We start from the raw sequence: 18,038 nt of genomic DNA, 5'->3' as shown, positions 1-18,038 counted from the left end.
TTGGCAGGATGAAGGGACCACACAAGGAAAAGAAGGAGTTCAACAAAGCCGGAGCTCAACTACAACACAGATCCCACATTGCCTAAAATGCTACCTCATCATGCATTACGGAAACAGTAAAAATCGATATGGCTTGACTGGTACAGTAAAAAAAAGAGACTACGCAGTGTACGGTCGGTCTTCGCGGGCAAAACAAGATAACATCCAGGGACCATCTGGAGATCGGCCCCAGCATCGAGACCATTGACCTTCAGCGTCTACGGGCTTAACGAGCGAAGACAGCGGACGTGGATGTCCAACGCATTGGGCTGAAAGCCGGACCAACAAAGAAAGACCGTGAGGCGTGTTAGCTTGGTGAGAGACAATTACGTGGCAACGGAGGCAGTATTTTTGCGAGACGAGGAGAGGACTACGTGAGAGCTGGTGGAATGTTCCAAGATCGACTGTAGTAGGATCGTTGTCGTTGGTTCCGGGGTTTCTCATGTTTTTCTTCTGGCTTCCCTGTCTTCCGTTTTCTTCACATCTGATCGTCTTGAACAAGAGTCTTGTACTGTGTTTGCGTGATTCTCTTCGACGTCCCGATAACGAAGACAGCATTATATCATATCACATCGTTAAAGTTTTTCTGCCATCAACACGTCTGTGAAGCAGATAAGATCCCCAGCCATCAAAAAGCAAAGCGAAGTCGTTGATTGTCAGACCCCAAAGTAACGAGCCCAAACCCCCACGTTCGGGTAGTGAGCAGCCATAGTTATCAGAAGCTCCAGGGAAAGCTAGATCCCTGGCTGTGGAGAGGTAAATTTCAATGAAGGATTGAAATGAAAGTACATGGAATGTATAGTCCGGCTTGCTCTAACACAGATCCCATGCATTGCCTTTAAATGCTACCTCATCTGATGTTTCGGCCGCAAATCAGAGCTTGTCTATGGAGCAGTAGTTTTAGTGGTACGGTGCGGCTCTTCCAAGGGGCCGACCTCATCACCAAGATTGATTCAGCCGGACTAGCCGGCGGGCAAGAAGCTTGGCAGCCGAAGACAGCGTGTGAGCTGTGATTTCCTCCGCTTCACTTTTACGCTGAGCAGTCTAAAAAGTAGCAAAGATTGGCGTCTGGGTAGTGTGCTTAGTTTCGTGACGCTTAGTCTTAACTTCATCAGTGCAGTATTTTGTGTCTCTGTCGGTCTTTCGTGACAGTGACTTTCCAAGATCGGAATCTGTTATCAGGATCGTTGCTGGTCGTGCCAGGAATTTATCTTTCTTCTCCCCTTCTGATCTTCCTCGTCTTCCACTTTCTGCTTCTCCACTTCGATCGTGGAACAAGCTGTCTTTATGTTCCCCTGTCATAGCTGGTGCCCGATACCGAGCGCTATTCCTCGTGCGTTAACTCGAAGAATTCCACCAATTGCCCAAGCCGAGGTTGAACGCCAAGCAGGTCTGGTGTGAGCCAGCCAAACTGCATGCCACTTCTCGACTTTAACGTCCCAACCACCCGAGTCAAGGGTAGCAGCGCGCGAGGTTGAGGCCATAAGAGAACCCCAGAACAGCTCCCTTCATGGGTTCCCGTCATTCAGGCTTCATTCAAGAAGCTCTTCATGCAGGCCATTGCAAGGACCATGTTGTCTTGACTCTCCAAGGGCTACTTCATGCCACTATCTCGCCCTCCCCAGAACCCCCCCATCTTCCACTGAGCCGCCTCTCACCACCTCATCTATGCGATGCTGCCCCACGCCTGCTGATGCTGCAAGCCTGAGGCCCCCTATGGCCTCTGGTGCTGTTTCCTGCTGACCGTCTTTCCCGCTTCGCCAGGAGCCTCAAAACGCTGCCAGTCTGAGCAAACTGCCGGCCTGCCGTTGGTCGGCCGCAGCCTTGTGGTTTTCGTGCTTCCGCCAACGATAACCGGCTGCCAAGCCCACCTCCCTGCCCGCTCGTCTGTTTCTCGATCAAGAAGTTCACTCTCACCAAGGTCACCTCCCAGCAACGAGGCTGTCTCTCCAGTCCGTCTCTACAGTGATGTTTCCCCTGGTGATACCCCTGGTTGATCACAAGGTGCTCAAGCTGCCTGACACTGAGCACCATCTCAGCCATGGTCACAGGCCACTGAGAGGCTGTCCTCGTGTATCTTTTGAGAGCTGGCAACCCAAGGATTGATCGCTACAGCGTGGTCAACCTGCTCGTGGGTCCGTGGTTGCCTTGTTCGGGCCAGAAGTGCCGCCACTCTCAAGTTGGCACCCAGGGAAGCTTGATGGGTGAGGCATCAAGGATTGGGGGAAAAGATGGTCCATGATTTCCCGTCGACGTGACCGACGCCGTGCCATGACCAAGGCGTCAAAGCCGATTTTCTGTGGTGCCTTTATCCACTACGAATGTCGGAAGCCCCTTCTCTACTGAGTTCTTCGGTCCTATCCCATCAAGATATGACACTGCCAAACGCCATGGCTGATGTCTGCAAGCTCATTGAGACCGATCTATGCTTCTAAGTTCGCTGCTGACCGTGAGGCTTCCCGCTTCGCCGAGGAGCCCTATGTAACGCTGTAACTTCTATGTCAACTGCAAGAGCAGTTTGGAGGTTTGGGTCTCCAGCTCCAGCTTTGGTGGTCACGTCATTCCCTACCACTCGGCAGCGATCTGCCAAGCTGAGGATGTTCTCATCCCAGTTCCTACCCCAACTACCCTAAGATGTGAAAGGATGAGAGGTTCGGGCAATTGATCACTACCTAAAAACTGGGCTTTCCAAGCTCATGATACTTGACTTATTCATGTCAAAAGGTGCATCGCACGCTAAAATCGTGTTCTAACAAGACTAGACTCCAGGAACAAGGCGCCAATAAGTCGTTCCTCTTTCGAGAGCTTAGGAAGCACCAAGGTCTACCCCCCAGGATCAATCCCCACGTATGGTCAACACCTGGAGTGGAGTTCGGGGATTTGTTCTTGGCCAAGAGCACCCAGGGTCTCTGTTGTCAAAGGTGAGAGTTGGCTGTCATCCGTGTAGGATTGGGGGAAAAATGGGGTTCGCTGAATCGCTGGTAGCGCGCTCGTGCCGTGCCATTTGTTCTCAATTCAGCCGGGTTCATCCGAATATCTTTGTGACCTTTATTGTTCCACAGTTGAATCGAATGTCGAAATTGTCTTGTCCCAATGCCGGAGTGTTTCGAGTCTGAGCTCCAAGAGGATGGGACACGTGCCACTCTGCACTGGTTGTATATCTTTGCCTATTTGAAAACCGAAGGATGCATGATGCTTCTTGAATTTGTTCGCTGCTCGGCGCTTTTTCAAAGGCTTGCGGAGCCGGATGTGCAGTACCCTATGTACTGTAGTATGTATAAGGGTGGAGGTGGAGACGAAAGTTTGGAGAGTTTGGAGATCTCATCAAGCTCCAGCTTTCGTTGTAGGCTCACGCTCTGATCCCTAACTATCTGAGCGATCTGGGCCCAAGCTCGAAGGATATTGGTCGGTGCGGACTCCCAGTATCCTATTTCCCGATACTATTTCCCTTTCATTTGATAGTGAAGGATGAGAGGCGTTCGTGAATAGACAATTGAGCTCACTCACCTAAAAACCGTGACTTATACCCATCACAAGCATCATGATACCTTGACCTTCATTTCATGTCACAAAGGTGCCAATGCCGCACGCTACCAACCCTCGTGCCCTCCATTAAAGATCCCAAGTAACTTTAGTTCTTTCTCCATCGAGAATGGACGCCAACCTAAGCCTCGTTCCTCTTCTTCTGAGACTGGACCCCTGCCCACCAAAAAGTCTACCCCGACCACGTTGATCAATTCCCCACGCTGATTCGCCCAACACCAAATAGAGCACGCGACCATTTCCTCGATGATGCTTGGTCCATGAAATCGCATCCCTTCAACCTGGTTGCTCTAGGATAAAGTTGGACAAAGCCTGAGATATAGTCTGCTGCTCATTGCGCTGGATTGGAGGGAAGAAGCGGGTTCGAACGTGAAACTCGCTGGCTAGGCGGCGTTACGGTGCGCTGAGTTGCGTGTTCGTGTCTGCATGTGCATGTTCCGTTTGGTTCATCGATTGTCGTTGGAGCATGTCTGGTACTGTATCCGTAGGTTGATCTCGGTGACCAATTTAATGTCTTTTGCCCCCATGCCCGTATCTTTATCTTGACTCTCAAACGAGACTGGAACTTGACTGTCTTTGGGACTCCCATATACCCTTTTCCTCAAAAATTTCAGGATAGCCACAGTGGTTGTATCTCTCCCTTTATTTATCCTTCTCTTGAGTGCTCTCTTGATTTAAACTTTGACCGTCGTGTTCGATTGGCCATCGTTCGCGAAGAGCAACCACGTATCATCACTGCCTTTTGAGGACGAGTTCAGACTCCACGATTCCAGGATGCCTCGACCGGGCCTTCCTCTCACACCGGGTTCTTCATCTGATATCAAGGGCAAGGACGGAACTCAACAGCTTTCCTCATTTCAGCTGTCTTTTGAATTGCCGCCTCCAGCAATCCATGATGCTTCCCGCATATCGCCGACCATGTCATCTCAGGTCTCACCAACAGATACAAAATCGCACCGACTCACCACAACGTCCCCAGGAGCAACATACCCAATGCAGCCTGCCGAGACAGTGAAGGCACGCCGCCGTTCTTCTGCTGCGAAAGACCAAAAGGACAATTCGTTTGCCCTGCCGCCTCCACCAACGAGATCACGCAAAATCATCCAGATGAAGCCCCGGCAGGATAGTAATGGTGACAACGGTGGCAGCAAAGATAAAGCGAAGACGACCAGCAAGAACTCTGCATCAGCAAAAACGGCCACAGCAGCCATTTCTAAGACAACAACGTCAGGATCAGGAGATGCGGCCGCGGACGACAAGGCGAAGAAGAAGCAACCGAGTGCTACAAGCGCAGCAGGTCGAAAAATTGCCAGAAAGACCGCACACAGTTTGATCGAGCGTCGAAGGCGGAGTAAGATGAATGAGGAGTTTGCCGTGCTTAAAGGAATGATCCCGGCTTGTACAGGAGATATGCATAAGTTGTCGATCCTCCAGGTATGTGCCTGAGTTGTCCTCGAAAATAGGGATACAGCTGACTAAAGGCTCTGTAATGCAGGCCTCGATCGAATATATTCGATACCTGGAGGATTGCGTCTCCAAGCTGAAAGCACAACAGGAGGAAGATAATGGTCAGACCGAGTCCGGGCGGCAAACGCCCACGGGACGCGACCGTTTGCCGTCTATTCGTGAATTTCACCCGACTTTTCAAGAAGACCCAGTCGGCGATGAGGATGTCGAGATGGAGGACTCCGATGTTACGTCGCCTGCCATGACTGCAATGTCAGATCGTAACCCTCGCCACCCATCAGTGTCTCCTGCTCTCCCACCTCAGGATTCTCGCAACAGGGCGCAATCATATTCGTCTGTTTCAACCGACCATCGACGTTATAGTTACAGCGTTTCTGCTGGCACATCTCCAGCATTCGGCCCACAGATATACGGGGCGCCACATTATGCCCGCAGCGATGCCTCAGCACCTGGTTCAGCGTTGACAAGCCCGGCTCTCAATCCCCAGAGCGAACTTGATCAAGAGGCCATGGCTGCATTGCTGATGCTGAACAACGATCGTCGTGACTCGAAAGGCCGAGGGCTTTCAGTGCGCGATCTCCTAAGCACATAAGAGTCATGGTACACAGCCGACTAATGGGCATGTTCAAGCTGGGTTGAGACTGTATCTGCCACAAAAACCTTGCCTTGTCTTGGCATCGACGCAAAGCATCTGGAAGGACTTCGAGAGATTTAATATTGCCCTTGAAGGTCGAAGAGGGCAGACCATATTTGCTTCAACTGCGTTTTTATAGGAACCATAGATCTGGTCAAAAGTCGAAGGAAAATAAAGAGCTGTATCTATTGGGTTTGTTTTGGACGTCGGATGATGAGAAAGCGGAACACGAGATCATGGTGGGAAACCTGAACCGGTTCACTCTTTGCAAGGAGTTGGAAAGAATGATGTGGGGGTCGTTTTTATGTTCATGCCCTCTTGCCGGACCGTTTTGGACGACTCGCATTATTCAAGAATCACTTCTCAATACAGGAAACTTTGCAACAAAGAAGTATTATGATAATTATATATTCCATATCACTCAGGGATGTGGATAATATGAACTATGTAATTAATTCTATGAAATGTGTATCTTGACACTGATATTAGTCTGTCTCTTACTAAAGTTTGAGTCTTTGGCTTCCAGCCATATCGTCCCGAGCATCTTTAACTAGAAAGCTTCCTGATGTTAGCAATTGGAGAAGAGTGATCAGGCCTGCAAAACTTACTTGTACCATAAAATTGTCGGTCCAATCGTCATGAGGTGCCACAAGCTGTGAGCGTCAATGCAACCCAGCCAAGGTGGGAAATCAAACAGTTCCATGCTCATGGCAAATATAATCCAAGCAACCACGAAACCGGGCCAAACAGCCCACATGCGCCTTGACTCCCTATATCTCTTGAAACTAAACCAGGTCCACAGGACATTCTGCACGATGCCTGCTGCCACGTTTGCAGCCATGTTGTACGTATAATCCCAGCGGATAAACTTGAGGTACGAGACATGACCAAGAAAGAGAGAGGCGCAGACGAGCGACCAAACTCGTAGGGTGGTTCTTCTTCGCGGGGTGCGTTTATCCAGTCTGAAAACCCTTACCACCGTGTAGTACAGACCGTACAGGACATTGGCACCAGCAGCGAAGTAATCAAGCTCCTCAGTGAGCCGGAAATCACGAGTATGAAAGATAGAGCTGAAAACCCAAGAGGAGATACCGACATACGCTAGCCAATCGTAGAATATTCGCAGGGAGTAAGATTTCGGTATCCTAGACTGGACCTTCTTCAAGCCATCCCAATGCGCCCAGAGATTGCCGAGAGAGAAGAGGACACTAAAGGGCTCCTGCATGCCGAGGAAGCGATAGAAGGGCCATTTCCCGTAGAATTGTTCGACCGTGAGGCCTGTGGCCATGCGCTGACCAGTTACAATATGCTGGCAGGCATAATCGCATTCGCTGGCGCAAGTCCAGAATAGGAGTCGATGTAGAACAGCTGTTGTCGGGAGTTCACATTAGCTGTGTCTTTAGGCGCGCGGATCGGGTGAATATACGGATTGGAGTTTGCGGTTTATCAGGGGAGCAGTTTTCAGCATTGCAGACCTGTGGCCATGGTTAATCTTTGGGGTGGTTTTTGTGCTGCATTGGCTCACCTTGAGACAGTCCTTAAATTCTGGCAACTTGTCGCCAGTTGAGGCACTGACAACTACCGTGAAAGCGAGGACGAGGACGGTCAAGGAAAAAATCCGCGCCCATGGCCGCCCCCTTTGAGTTGCCATTGCGAGCGCATCGACCTTTGAATGGCGAGAGAATGAGGTTGGAAATAATGCGAACCTGCATGAGAGAGGGGGAGATACTCCATGTACCTTGAGCTGGTTTGACGATGTGGCTCACTTGCAACTCGACGTAACGTTGATGTTTCACATGCGTGATTGGCTAGAGATCCTAATTATGACCGCTTTGGTGGGTCTAGTTTCTTTGTGGAGAAGGACCTGCTTGCTTGTTCGCTGGGGTAGCTAGACTTCGAAATCCAAACTGTGATATTTGACAAAGTAAATGTCTCTGAAGACTCTTTAAAACCTTCAAAATGGCTACGCCTTAGCTGGGATGTATGGCTGTTATAGTCTGCTCAAATATGATATACTTGGACTGGATCTGCTTTTCTCTTTTAAGTCATGCTTCTTGCTAAATTCTGCAACTAACTGCACATTGTACAGATCCAACGCCGTTACAGAGTACTTGTTGAATTACATTAGACATGACAACTTAAAAAACAAATTAAATAATTAACTCAGATGTAATCTAAGCTTTATCCGTTTCAACGGTAATGTCCATATCGCTTTTACCAATTTTCAGAAGATTGGGCATCAGTCAAATCCTTTCCAGTAGTCATCCTGCATGAAATTGCAACCCTACACTCGGCCGCTAGTTAAGCTAAGGCGAGATTGGTTGCTCGGCAACCGACAGCTCCCTGATTGGACCATATTTTCTCGTCGAACAACACGCCTTGCTTTCCATATCTCTCTTCCCTGACGCAGACGCGATAGTCTCAAGTTTTGGAAACCGTCTTGCAATGCAAGCAATGGTAATAATAACCGACTCGTAGCAAATACTTTATCTTGCCGCCAAATCAGTCATCACCAATTCCTCACCGCTTCGATCATTACACGCCTGAACGCGCTTTACCTTGAAAACATTATCGATATGGCGACAGCTTCGCCGACGCCCATGGGCAATGGTCTTGTCCGACGAACATCCCAGCGGCAAGCTTTAAGGAGATTGCCATCGCGACCCATTATGAATCACAGCGACAACTTCCATGGTTCAACGAATGCTGCTCTCCCTAAGGGCTACCATCCCAAACCCCAGCAATTCCACGACGACAGCTCCGAGGATGAGATCCCAGTGCCTATGAAGCTGAGCGCTCTCACCAAGGCGCTTCTAAACGACGGCGCTCCTACATCAACAGAGCAAGCTCCTTCACCTCCCCGGACGCGGCGACGTACCAGTGCCCTGAACGCGTCCACATCATCAGCGACTGAGACACGCCGGCACAGAAGATCCGGAAGCGCCCAGGCCCACGATACAAGGTCTTCAAGACAAGCTAGCCCGACACCAGCTACAAGCAGAGAAATAAGTCCGGTACGAAAGAGGGTTGTAAGATTAAGCAACACACCTCAGAGTCTCAGCCAAATGAAGCCAACAAAGCGACGCTCAACTTCAGTCTCCCGATCAAATCAACGATCTCGACCTCACAGCCGCCCTGGTAGCCGCGATATGTCTTCTGACGAGAGACAGGATTCCAAGCAGGACTCTAAGGATTCCAAGCATGATTCTCAATTGGACGTGAACACACCTGCACAAGGTGGACGCGTCGTCCGAATTAATGCTGGTTCTCCAAGCAACAGGAGCCGAGTTGGCTCCACTGGCCCTTCTTCAGGGAGGTCGATGGAGCGATCCATGCTAGATAGATCTGCTATTGAGGACAACGACCAACCTGAAGAGCCAGCCACAGTCGCGCGAAATCCTCCTCCCTTCCACCAAGGCAGTGTCTCTCGATACCCTTCAACAAGTACAAGGACACGACCTGAGGATAATATTAACCTACAGAGTTCAATGCGTGTGAAGCGTGTTAGCAAGGTTGCAGGTAGCTTTTTGAGCGGACCAGCCCGACGCGGTCGCCGAAGGCAGAGCGAAGAGGAGGGGGAGGCCAACGCTGATTTAGAATTGATATTGTCTAGTCAGGAAGCTGAGAGTCAACCCGGGGAGGATCAACATGCCGCTTCATATTATGGAGACGGTATTCGAGATTTCAACTCAGGAAGCCCAGTAAGCGGACAAGCCGCTGCGAGGGCAGTCCATCGCCGTAATGCTTCCAACATGGACCTACGCCTAGGCTCTGCAAGAGCATCCAGGGAAACATCACCTCGTGAGCCTACACCAGAGGTTCAGGTTCCCGAGCCCGAACCGAAGTCTGAACAGGAGGAGGAGATTCATTACAGACTCCCCGCACCTCGTCCAGAACTCCCCTCAGGTCGGGATCAAGAGAACGATGTCCAAGCAAGCCTCAAGAGGACGAAGCCATCAATGGAGGTTCTTCTGGACAAGATGCCAAAAAGACCGATGAGCGCTGACCCTGCTCCCCTAAGAACAGTCTCACCCGACCGAAAGCCTCTTGCTTCTATGGCTAGAAATACTCCCCTTCGCCAGGCTCCACCGCCACCTCCCAAGATGTCTGTCCTCGAGGCTGCCACTACTACTGCGGGTGCTGCTACGACTACACAGGCAAAGCAAAGGAGGAATATTCTGCGGGTGAATGGCGTAGCCTATACTCGACTTGACTGTCTTGGCCGAGGTGGCAGTGGAAAGGTGTACCGTGTTGCTGCTGAGAATGGCAAGATGTTTGCTCTGAAGCGGGTCTCTCTTGAGAATGCAGATGACTCGACCATCAAGGGCTATCTTGGTGAGATTGATCTTTTGAAGAAGCTTGGAGAGGTGGAGCGAGTTATCAAGCTGTTTGACTGTGAGATGAATACAGAGAAGCAAGTTCTCACTTTGGTAAGTTCACATCAGCCAGTAGCGCGGATGATTTACTTACTTGGCACAGCTTATGGAGATTGGAGAACTCGACTTCAACACTTTTTTGAGAAAACGGTATAACCCCGAGGCTTCCAAGTTCGATCCAGTCTTTGTACGATTTTACTGGAAAGAGATGCTCGAGTGTTTGCAAGCAGTTCACCAGTGTGATATTGTCCACTCTGACCTCAAGCCTGCCAATTTTGTGCTTGTGAAGGGTCAGCTCAAGCTCATTGACTTTGGCATTGCGAACGCTATTCAAACCGACGAGACTGTCAACGTCCACCGTGAGACTCAGGTTGGAACACCCAATTACATGTCACCTGAGTCTCTCATGGACTCAAATAACCCCCGGGGTGGCCGCGTTCCAGGTCGGCCTAAGCTTATGAAATTGGGCAAGCCCAGTGACATATGGTCTCTGGGTTGCATTTTGTATCAGATGGTTTATGGCCTCCCTCCATTTGGCCACATCGCCAACCAGATGTCAAGGTGTCAAGCCATCATTAACTGGGATCACGACATCGAGTTTCCTTCACGCGGCATGGGAGGCATGTCCGTTCCCCCTTCACTCATCCGCACTATGAAGCGCTGTCTTAACCGCGATCACCATATGCGACCAACCTGCGAGGAGCTATTGCACGAGTCCGACCCCTTCTTATACCCCGCAGAGCTCACCGACAAGGCCCTCCCCATTGACGAGGAGCTGCTTGCCAGAATCATCCAGAGCGTGGTGACGAGATGCCGGGAGCGCATGCCAACAGAGAGCGAAAGCTTAAGCGTCTGGCCACAGGCTTATTGGGCCAGTGTTAAGAAAGCGATGGCCGGGAGAATGTGACAGAAGAATTATCATGTATAATGTTGGAGTTGTCGGGGCGCTATTGCTCGCTGGATCAATGAGTTTATGACCAATTTGAACGGATTAGAAAGAAAGCATTCATAGCTGGGTGTTGAGGAGTATCATTCTTGCCGTTCGCTGCATACCTGCATACCTACTTTTGTACTTCAGACATAAGGGATTTTTTATAATATGACAAGGCTTTCGGAAGTCAGGGGCGTCTATGGCTTTTAGCTGCGCGTTTCAGCGACTTAACTGAATAAAAGCATTTTCAGCGATATTAACAAACTTCAAACGCTCCATTGGCTTTGTAAAGTTTGCTGTATTATTGTACAGCCAGCTTGATGCTGGTAATGGTACATTGTTTCGAGGCATTTCCTATTTGTACATGGACATCAACAGTTTTGTTGAAACAGATCCTCGAAACATCTTCCTCTCAACCCTGTGCCATCTCGTAAATCATTCGATATCCTCCAAGTTGTTGATGTTCAGCTCCGAAATCCGTAGAATAGTATATCGGTGCTTGCTTTTTGCCTGTCTCTTTCTCCTCTGCCTCCTCTTCTTCTTGATTTTGATTCGTAGCGGTTCAGATTCTGTTCCAACAACAGTAGCCCTGCACTCAAAAACCCGCTCATCAATATGGGGAGCGCCTTTCATGGTGTAATCTCTGCTACCAAGAACACTCGCACGGTTGAGTCGTAGTACATCTCCAGGTTGAACGCCGGGCATACGGAAAGGTAGACGAACTTGATCGCCCTCGCGCACAAGGTAGGGAAATCCATGGACATGAACAGTGATGTAGTGGTCTGGCTGGGCGGCAAGGAATGGCAGAAGGTTCTTGACTGAGTCTTCCATAGGCTTTGGAGGCGGTGTAGGATGGCTGACTTTGAAAGCGAGGGGTCGAGGTTCATTTGCCGTGGGATTGGTGGCATTCTTTGGGTGACGCTCAGGGAATGGCTCGACGATGGGAGCTGTGGAGGTGAAGGCGCGGGCTTGGATTGCCAATATAGACGAGGGTGTCGAGAGTCGAGCGCTGGGAGCTCTAAGCTCCAGCATGGAGCGGAAAAGTGCCCTGCTCATTATGGACCGCAGTGCCTTTCGGGCTTGGGCACTATCGCTGGTCAATTGAGGGGAATGGGCTGTCGGCCTTGAAGTCGTTGTAGTGCATCTCGAAAAAGTTCAGGCGTTGGCTCAATGGGTGCGTTCGGAAAAGCGTACTACCGAGCGCCGACAGAACGGTCTCAGTGCCAGCGCCGCCTCCCGATAAACCGCCACTTTTTTTTTATCGTCAGGGAAATTTCAGCATCAACTCCCCGCTAGCCATAATAAAGTCCCTGCCTGGGCGATACAGACAACATGGTATGCATTAAAGAGCGAACGATTGCCAGAATGAACAACTAATCTCCTCAAAGCCTCAGAACGAGTATATGGAAAGATGGCGAAAGCTACACGGTCGCCGTCTTGATCATGAGGAACGAGTTCGCAAGCGTACCGCCCGTGAGGGCCACAAAGCCTCTCAGGATGCCCAGAACCTGCGTGGTCTCCGAGCCAAGCTGTACCAGCAGAAGCGACATAAGGAGAAGATTCAGATGAAGAAGGCCATCAAGGCGCACGAGGAGCGCAACGTCAAGACCGCGGACGAGAAGGAGCCCACAACACCTATGCCCTCTTACCTGTTGGACCGCACAAACCCCTCGACTGCCAAGGCTCTCAGCAGCGCCATCAAGAACAAGCGAGCTGAGAAGGCGGCCAAGTTTGCCGTTCCCCTGCCCAAGGTCCGAGGTATCAGCGAGGAGGAGATGTTCAAGGTTGTCAAGACCGGCAAGAAGATCCAAAAGAAGGCCTGGAAGCGCATGGTCACCAAGCCTACCTTTGTTGGACCCGACTTCACTCGACGCAACCCCAAGCACGAGCGCTTCATTCGACCTATGGGTCTCCGTTATAAGAAGGCCAATGTCACACACCCCGAGCTTGGTGTCACTGTCCAGCTCCCCATCATTAGCGTCAAGAAGAACCCCCAGAACCCTCTTTACACCCAGCTGGGTGTTTTGACCAAGGGTACCGTTATCGAGGTCAACGTCAGCGAACTTGGTCTCGTCACCGCCGGCGGAAAGGTCGTCTGGGGTCGCTATGCGCAGGTTACTAACAACCCGGAGAATGAGGGCTGCATCAACAGTGTCTTGCTGGTGTAATGTGCTCAACGGCGTTGCCGCACAACGTTAAGAGGGTTCGTTTGTCTAAGTTCGAATGCATGTATTGGCGCCAGGGCGTTTATTGGATTACCGCACGAAAAAGAATGGCCATGATGGTAGATGGTTGGTAAACGGGTTGATTGTCGACTGAAGATTCCCAGTTGTGATGAAGAAGACTCACTCGAGTTATAGGCCACGCTCTGCTAAGGCAGATCTTGATCAGGCCGTAGATAGATGAATACAAGATCTAGAAGGTACTTAAGTAGCAGCGTCTATTGCTACAAGTACTAATTCCGATCCTTTCACATACATATGAGCTACTTCTATTTGCGGAGCGAGAATTGTGCTGTAACTAATCGGAAAGCTGAGGGTATACTCTTCTTATAACGGGTGTGACATTCAAACTTTCAATTAGTATGGGTTACCAGTGCAGCTTTTAATAACATAAAATTTAACGACGCCAGGTTGATTGCAGCTCTGCACCTCTTTTCAAAACTCCCAAACCGGCTTCAGCCAAGACATCTTAAATTTCATCAGTCAAATGTTATGCCTCGGTTTTTTTTTTTTCTTTGACTGTTTTCAGCCATTATTATTACCTTAGCTTAAAGAGTTGGACAACCTGACTCTCGTCTACACTTGTACCTTTTTCAAGCTAACCGAAAAGGCAGATGGCGTTGAAAAAAGGGTCCCTTTGCCGCCTTTAAAAAAAATCGGGCGGTGACGGCGATAAATTATTTTCTGCCCGAACTAGCAAAATCGCATTGGTCTGTGGTTCCCCGTCTCGCCCGCCAAATCTGTATTGCTCCGTTTTGCGACTCAATCTTTTTTCCTCTCTGCCTTTTCTTCATCTCTCCATCAACCAAAGAAAAAAAACAGGATTCAACAGTTTTAACCCTCCGTTACACTCAATAATTCTTCAAAATGAGCGGCGATAAGATGGATGTCGAGATTGCTGAGCAAAAGATGAATTCTATGGAGCATAGCGAGCAGCATTACTTCAAGAGGTCAGTTCGCTCAGCTCTACAAGAGAATCATTGTATACTAACTGCACCGACATAGCTACGATCACCATGGTACGAACAACCACTGAAGCTACATAACCATTTGAAAGAATAACACTGACATATTATTGCTCTACGATAGGTATCCACGAGGAGATGTTGGTATGTAGCTCCCCTCCCCCACAGTCCTTGCGCTGCTGTACGGGCACTGGCTGACCAGGTTTTCTATAACTGCAGAAAGATGAGGTCCGCACACGATCGTACATGAACGCTATCATGCAAAACAAGCACATTTTTAAGGACAAGGTGGTTCTTGATGTTGGCTGTGGTACGGCCATTCTCTCCATGTACGTGCGAAACGAGATCCTCCAAAAGCCCCTCGTTATGCCCCGCGCTTGGGGAACGACAGCACATCCCGCCTTTGCAACATGCGATGTTCTCTATAACCCGACGAAACATTAAATGAACTCGAATTGACGGAAATTATTCACAGGTTCGCCGCTAAGGCTGGTGCCAAACATGTTATTGGTGTGGATATGTCCACCATCATCTTCAAGGCCCGTGAGATCGTCAAGGTTAACGGTCTTTCCGACAAGATCACCCTTCTTCAGGGCAAGATGGAGGAGGTCGAGCTGCCTTTCCCCAAGGTTGATATCATCATCTCAGAGTGGATGGGCTACTTCCTTCTATATGAGTCCATGCTCGACACCGTTCTTTACGCCCGAGACACTTATCTCCAGAAGGATGGCTTGATCTTCCCTGACAAGGCCACTATCTTCTTCGCTGGTATTGAGGATGGCGATTACAAGGAGGACAAGATTGAGTGTAAGTGACTACCGTGCTTTGACTCTCGGTTCAGAAGTTTATTTGCTAACACCGTCTTAGTCTGGAACGATGTTTATGGCTTCGACTACACCCCCCTCAAGGCCACTGCTCTCTCCGAGCCCCTCGTTGATACCGTCGAGGTCAAGGCCGCTGTCACCGAACCCACCGCCGTCCTCACGCTCGATCTTTACAAGTGCACCACAGACGATTTGGCTTTCCAGGTCCCCTTCAAGCTCTCTGTTACCCGCGATGACTTCGTCCACGCCCTGGTCTCGTGGTTCGACATCGACTTCACCGCCTGCCACAAGCCCATCCGCTTCTCCACTGGCCCACATACCAAGTACACCCACTGGAAGCAGACCGTCTTCTACTTCGAGGATGTTCTCACCGTCCAGCAGGGCGAGCAGATTGCTCTCAACCTTGATGTCCGACCCAACTCCAAGAACAGACGTGATCTTGACATCAAGATCTCCTACGAGTTGGAAACTGAGGATGCCAACCGTGCCTCCAAGGGTGCGCTCGAGTACCGCATGTGCTAAAAGGCTTCTATATAAGACGGTGCCGATTTCTTGCTAATGATGACACGAGAAGTAAAAAAAAGACATCTAAGGGTTAAAAAGGAGACCCAGGGAGCAAGGAGATAGACACTTGCGGAAACTTGGGATCTGTGTATAAGGGGGACGGCGTCTTGCATCTTACACGGGGTAAACATTGCTGCTAGATACAAACATAGGAGAGAGAAAACAACATAATCGCGAGGGACGGCGTAGTGAGTTGACGACCCGTTATGAGTGATACCACAAAAACAGCACTCCGGAGTTACCTAGTCAAAGATCTTTTGGTTTAATATCTAGTCTTTCGTCCTGACCCTGTGTGATCTCATTGACTATGTGAAACTGCAATAGCAAGACCATCTATTGACCGATAAAGTAATGAGATTTCATTCATCGTTAAATTGGACTGAGCATCCCGCTTCTTGTCCTTTGGCTAATCCTGACCTGGGCTTGATAACCCATTTTTGGGAAACCTTTCTTGTTTCTTTTCCTTCCTTCTTTGTAGACATCCACTTCCCCACACATACTATGTTGGGTACGTTTCTCCTTTTATCCCCGAGTTATTTTATGCGATTCCATTTTCACCTAACCAGGGTATACTTAAGAACCAAACTGCTTCACGATTTGAGCGACCTTGTTAGCGAGTTCATCAGCCTCGGAGCGAGTAGCAGCCTCAGCATAGACACGGCACGCGTTCTCAGTACCACTGGCTCTAGCAAAGGATCGGGCACTAGTGTACTTCTTAACACACTGGTCGATCTCATCCTGAGCACCCACAGGGTGGCTGAGGCGCCGCTCAGCATCCGTGGTCTGGAACAGGTCCTTGTTGCCAACTTCAACGCGAACAAGACGGTTAGGGAGGTCATTGTAGGTCATGGCCCAATCTTTGAGAGTCCAGCCCTTGTGGGCAAGAATGACTTCAACCATGAGCATATCGGAAATAGCATCGCCAACAGTCTGGTTGATGAGATCGCTGACGGCAGCGAGGGTGTCGAGAGCATCCTTCTGGGCAGGAGACTGAGGCTCGGTCTCACGGAAAGCACGGATGGCCTCCTGAGAGAAGACAACAGTACCGTGACCATTAGCCTCGAAGTAAACACCAACGTCGAACTGACAAGCAGCGTGGTGCAAATGCTTCACACCAGTAGGAGTGAAGACGACGGGAAGCTGAAGGTGCTTCTCAATATAGTTCGTGCTGGCACCGTTGGCATAGGCGGTCTGAACAACGCCAATACGGAGGTCATCAGCAAGGCCGGCAGATCGAACGAGGTCACCAATGAAAGAGGCATTGAGAGAAGAAATACGATCGCCATCGAGCATGAAGAAGCCTGTCTCAGGATCGACCCAGTAGTAAATCAGACGATCGGCATCACCATCGAGAGAGCAGCATCGGGCGCCGGGGACGGGCTTCGGGCTGGGAGGGGCTCGCTGCTTCGTCTTGACGAAGTCCGCTCCAGACTAAGAGAATAAATGTCAGCTATTGCGACTGGCAGCCGAAGATCTGAAGTGTACTTACATCGAGGTTCAGAACCTCGGGCCGGAGGACGTCATCGTTAACAACCTTGATGTCGATGGTACCTTGAGGCAAGACCTTGAGGAACTCAGAGAGCTTGGGACCTCCAACACCGTTGGCGCAATCCACGATAAGCTGTCCCTGGGGCTTGCGGCCTCGAAGAGCGCGAGTAAAAGCCTCGGACATTTTCTCGTAGTAACCCTGCTCGCTAACCTTGCCATAGGCCTTAGGGGTGCCCTCGGTGTTGACGCATCGGGTCAGGTAGTGAAGCTGGGGGGTGGTGAGGATCTTGTAGTCGGTGTATTCTGTGTTGGTAGCCTCGAAAGCATCGGCGAGGGCAGCAACGAGGGAGTGGCCTGAAGGACGAGTGTCACGGCCATAGATGACGCGGCCAGGAGAGGAGAGATCAATCTTAAGCTGAGAAGCCAGAGCCTTGTAGTTGTCGAGAAGCTCCTGATCAGAAGGAGAATTAACGAGCTTGGTAGCATAAGTCTCCCACTCCTGTTCAAGCATCTCGCCCATGGGGTCAACGATCTTGACACCATTGTCGACAGCTGGGTTGTGGCTAGCAGTGATCATGACACCAATGGCCTGGCCATTGAGCTTACGGCTTCGAAGACCAGACAGGAGACCGACACGGAACGAAACACCATCAAGAAGATCGGCCTTCATACGGAACCCCGCAGTGCCATATTTGTAGACATGGTTAGGCACAATAGGGTGCTTTGCCGAAGCGGCGAGAAACTTGTCGTCAGACATTCTACGATTTCTTTTCGAGAAAAATTAATGGTGCCGTTTATGAGATGAAAGAATGAAAGACCAGAGAAGACAAGACACAGGCGGGAGGAAACGAGAAAGATGGAGCTCGCGAGTCCCTTTTGAAACAAATCGAGGCCTCCGCAGTGACGACCTGGCGGGGGACCTTCCAGAGGGCACCTCAGCATACGAGGGGTACCTAAATGAGGTAACAGTGCTTACCTACTGCAA

The 18,038-nt window shown here is 50.1% G+C and overlaps 7 protein-coding genes across 7 annotated transcripts; 4 read left to right on the top strand and 3 right to left on the bottom strand.

The window, feature by feature from the left end:
• Positions 1-4,311: 4,311 nt before the first annotated feature.
• Positions 4,312-5,641, top strand: FOBCDRAFT_284060 (uncharacterized protein; the record flags this gene model as incomplete). Its single annotated transcript, XM_031182460.3, has 2 exons — positions 4,312-5,016; positions 5,078-5,641. Exons 1-2 carry the CDS (start codon positions 4,357-4,359, stop codon positions 5,639-5,641), a joined length of 1,224 nt encoding a protein of 407 aa, XP_031043228.1. The 5' UTR covers positions 4,312-4,356.
• Positions 5,642-6,075: 434 nt separating this feature from the next.
• FOBCDRAFT_212201 (Per1-like-domain-containing protein) lies at positions 6,076-7,445 on the bottom strand. The gene is made up of 4 exons (XM_031182457.3): positions 7,209-7,445; positions 7,110-7,158; positions 6,292-7,051; positions 6,076-6,241 (listed from the first exon to the last, which is right to left on the bottom strand). Exons 1-4 carry the CDS (start codon positions 7,332-7,334, stop codon positions 6,184-6,186), a joined length of 993 nt encoding a protein of 330 aa, XP_031043225.2. The 5' UTR covers positions 7,335-7,445; the 3' UTR covers positions 6,076-6,183.
• Positions 7,446-8,259: 814 nt separating this feature from the next.
• FOBCDRAFT_284058 (kinase-like domain-containing protein) lies at positions 8,260-10,966 on the top strand (the record flags this gene model as incomplete). Its single annotated transcript, XM_031182456.2, has 2 exons — positions 8,260-10,113; positions 10,163-10,966. The coding sequence occupies 2 exons, from the start codon at positions 8,260-8,262 to the stop codon at positions 10,964-10,966; spliced, it is 2,658 nt and encodes an 885-aa protein (XP_031043224.2).
• Positions 10,967-11,250: 284 nt separating this feature from the next.
• FOBCDRAFT_5790 (mitochondrial 54S ribosomal protein YmL49) lies at positions 11,251-12,116 on the bottom strand. Its single transcript, XM_031182455.3, has one exon. It carries the CDS (start codon positions 12,044-12,046, stop codon positions 11,426-11,428), a length of 621 nt encoding a protein of 206 aa, XP_031043223.2. The 5' UTR covers positions 12,047-12,116; the 3' UTR covers positions 11,251-11,425.
• A 137-nt stretch (positions 12,117-12,253) lies between these two features.
• FOBCDRAFT_212197 (ribosomal protein S8e/ribosomal biogenesis NSA2) lies at positions 12,254-13,469 on the top strand. The gene is made up of 2 exons (XM_031182454.3): positions 12,254-12,325; positions 12,379-13,469. The coding sequence occupies exons 1-2, from the start codon at positions 12,323-12,325 to the stop codon at positions 13,156-13,158; spliced, it is 783 nt and encodes a 260-aa protein (XP_031043222.1). The 5' UTR covers positions 12,254-12,322; the 3' UTR covers positions 13,159-13,469.
• A 438-nt stretch (positions 13,470-13,907) lies between these two features.
• On the top strand, positions 13,908-15,829 carry FOBCDRAFT_5769 (S-adenosyl-L-methionine-dependent methyltransferase). The gene is made up of 6 exons (XM_031182453.3): positions 13,908-14,162; positions 14,218-14,231; positions 14,302-14,321; positions 14,397-14,506; positions 14,653-14,984; positions 15,045-15,829. Exons 1-6 carry the CDS (start codon positions 14,080-14,082, stop codon positions 15,521-15,523), a joined length of 1,038 nt encoding a protein of 345 aa, XP_031043221.1. The 5' UTR covers positions 13,908-14,079; the 3' UTR covers positions 15,524-15,829.
• A 1-nt stretch (position 15,830) lies between these two features.
• FOBCDRAFT_5772 (uncharacterized protein) lies at positions 15,831-17,902 on the bottom strand. The gene is made up of 2 exons (XM_031182452.3): positions 17,055-17,902; positions 15,831-16,996 (listed from the first exon to the last, which is right to left on the bottom strand). Exons 1-2 carry the CDS (start codon positions 17,808-17,810, stop codon positions 16,139-16,141), a joined length of 1,614 nt encoding a protein of 537 aa, XP_031043220.2. The 5' UTR covers positions 17,811-17,902; the 3' UTR covers positions 15,831-16,138.
• Positions 17,903-18,038: the final 136 nt, after the last annotated feature.

Source organism: Fusarium oxysporum, chromosome I (assembly GCF_013085055.1).
Source record: "Fusarium oxysporum Fo47 chromosome I, complete sequence".
NCBI classification, from domain to species: Eukaryota; Fungi; Ascomycota; class Sordariomycetes; order Hypocreales; family Nectriaceae; genus Fusarium; species Fusarium oxysporum.
The sequence above is the reverse complement of the archived record's forward strand: the minus strand, read 5'-3'. Positions and strand labels throughout refer to the sequence as shown.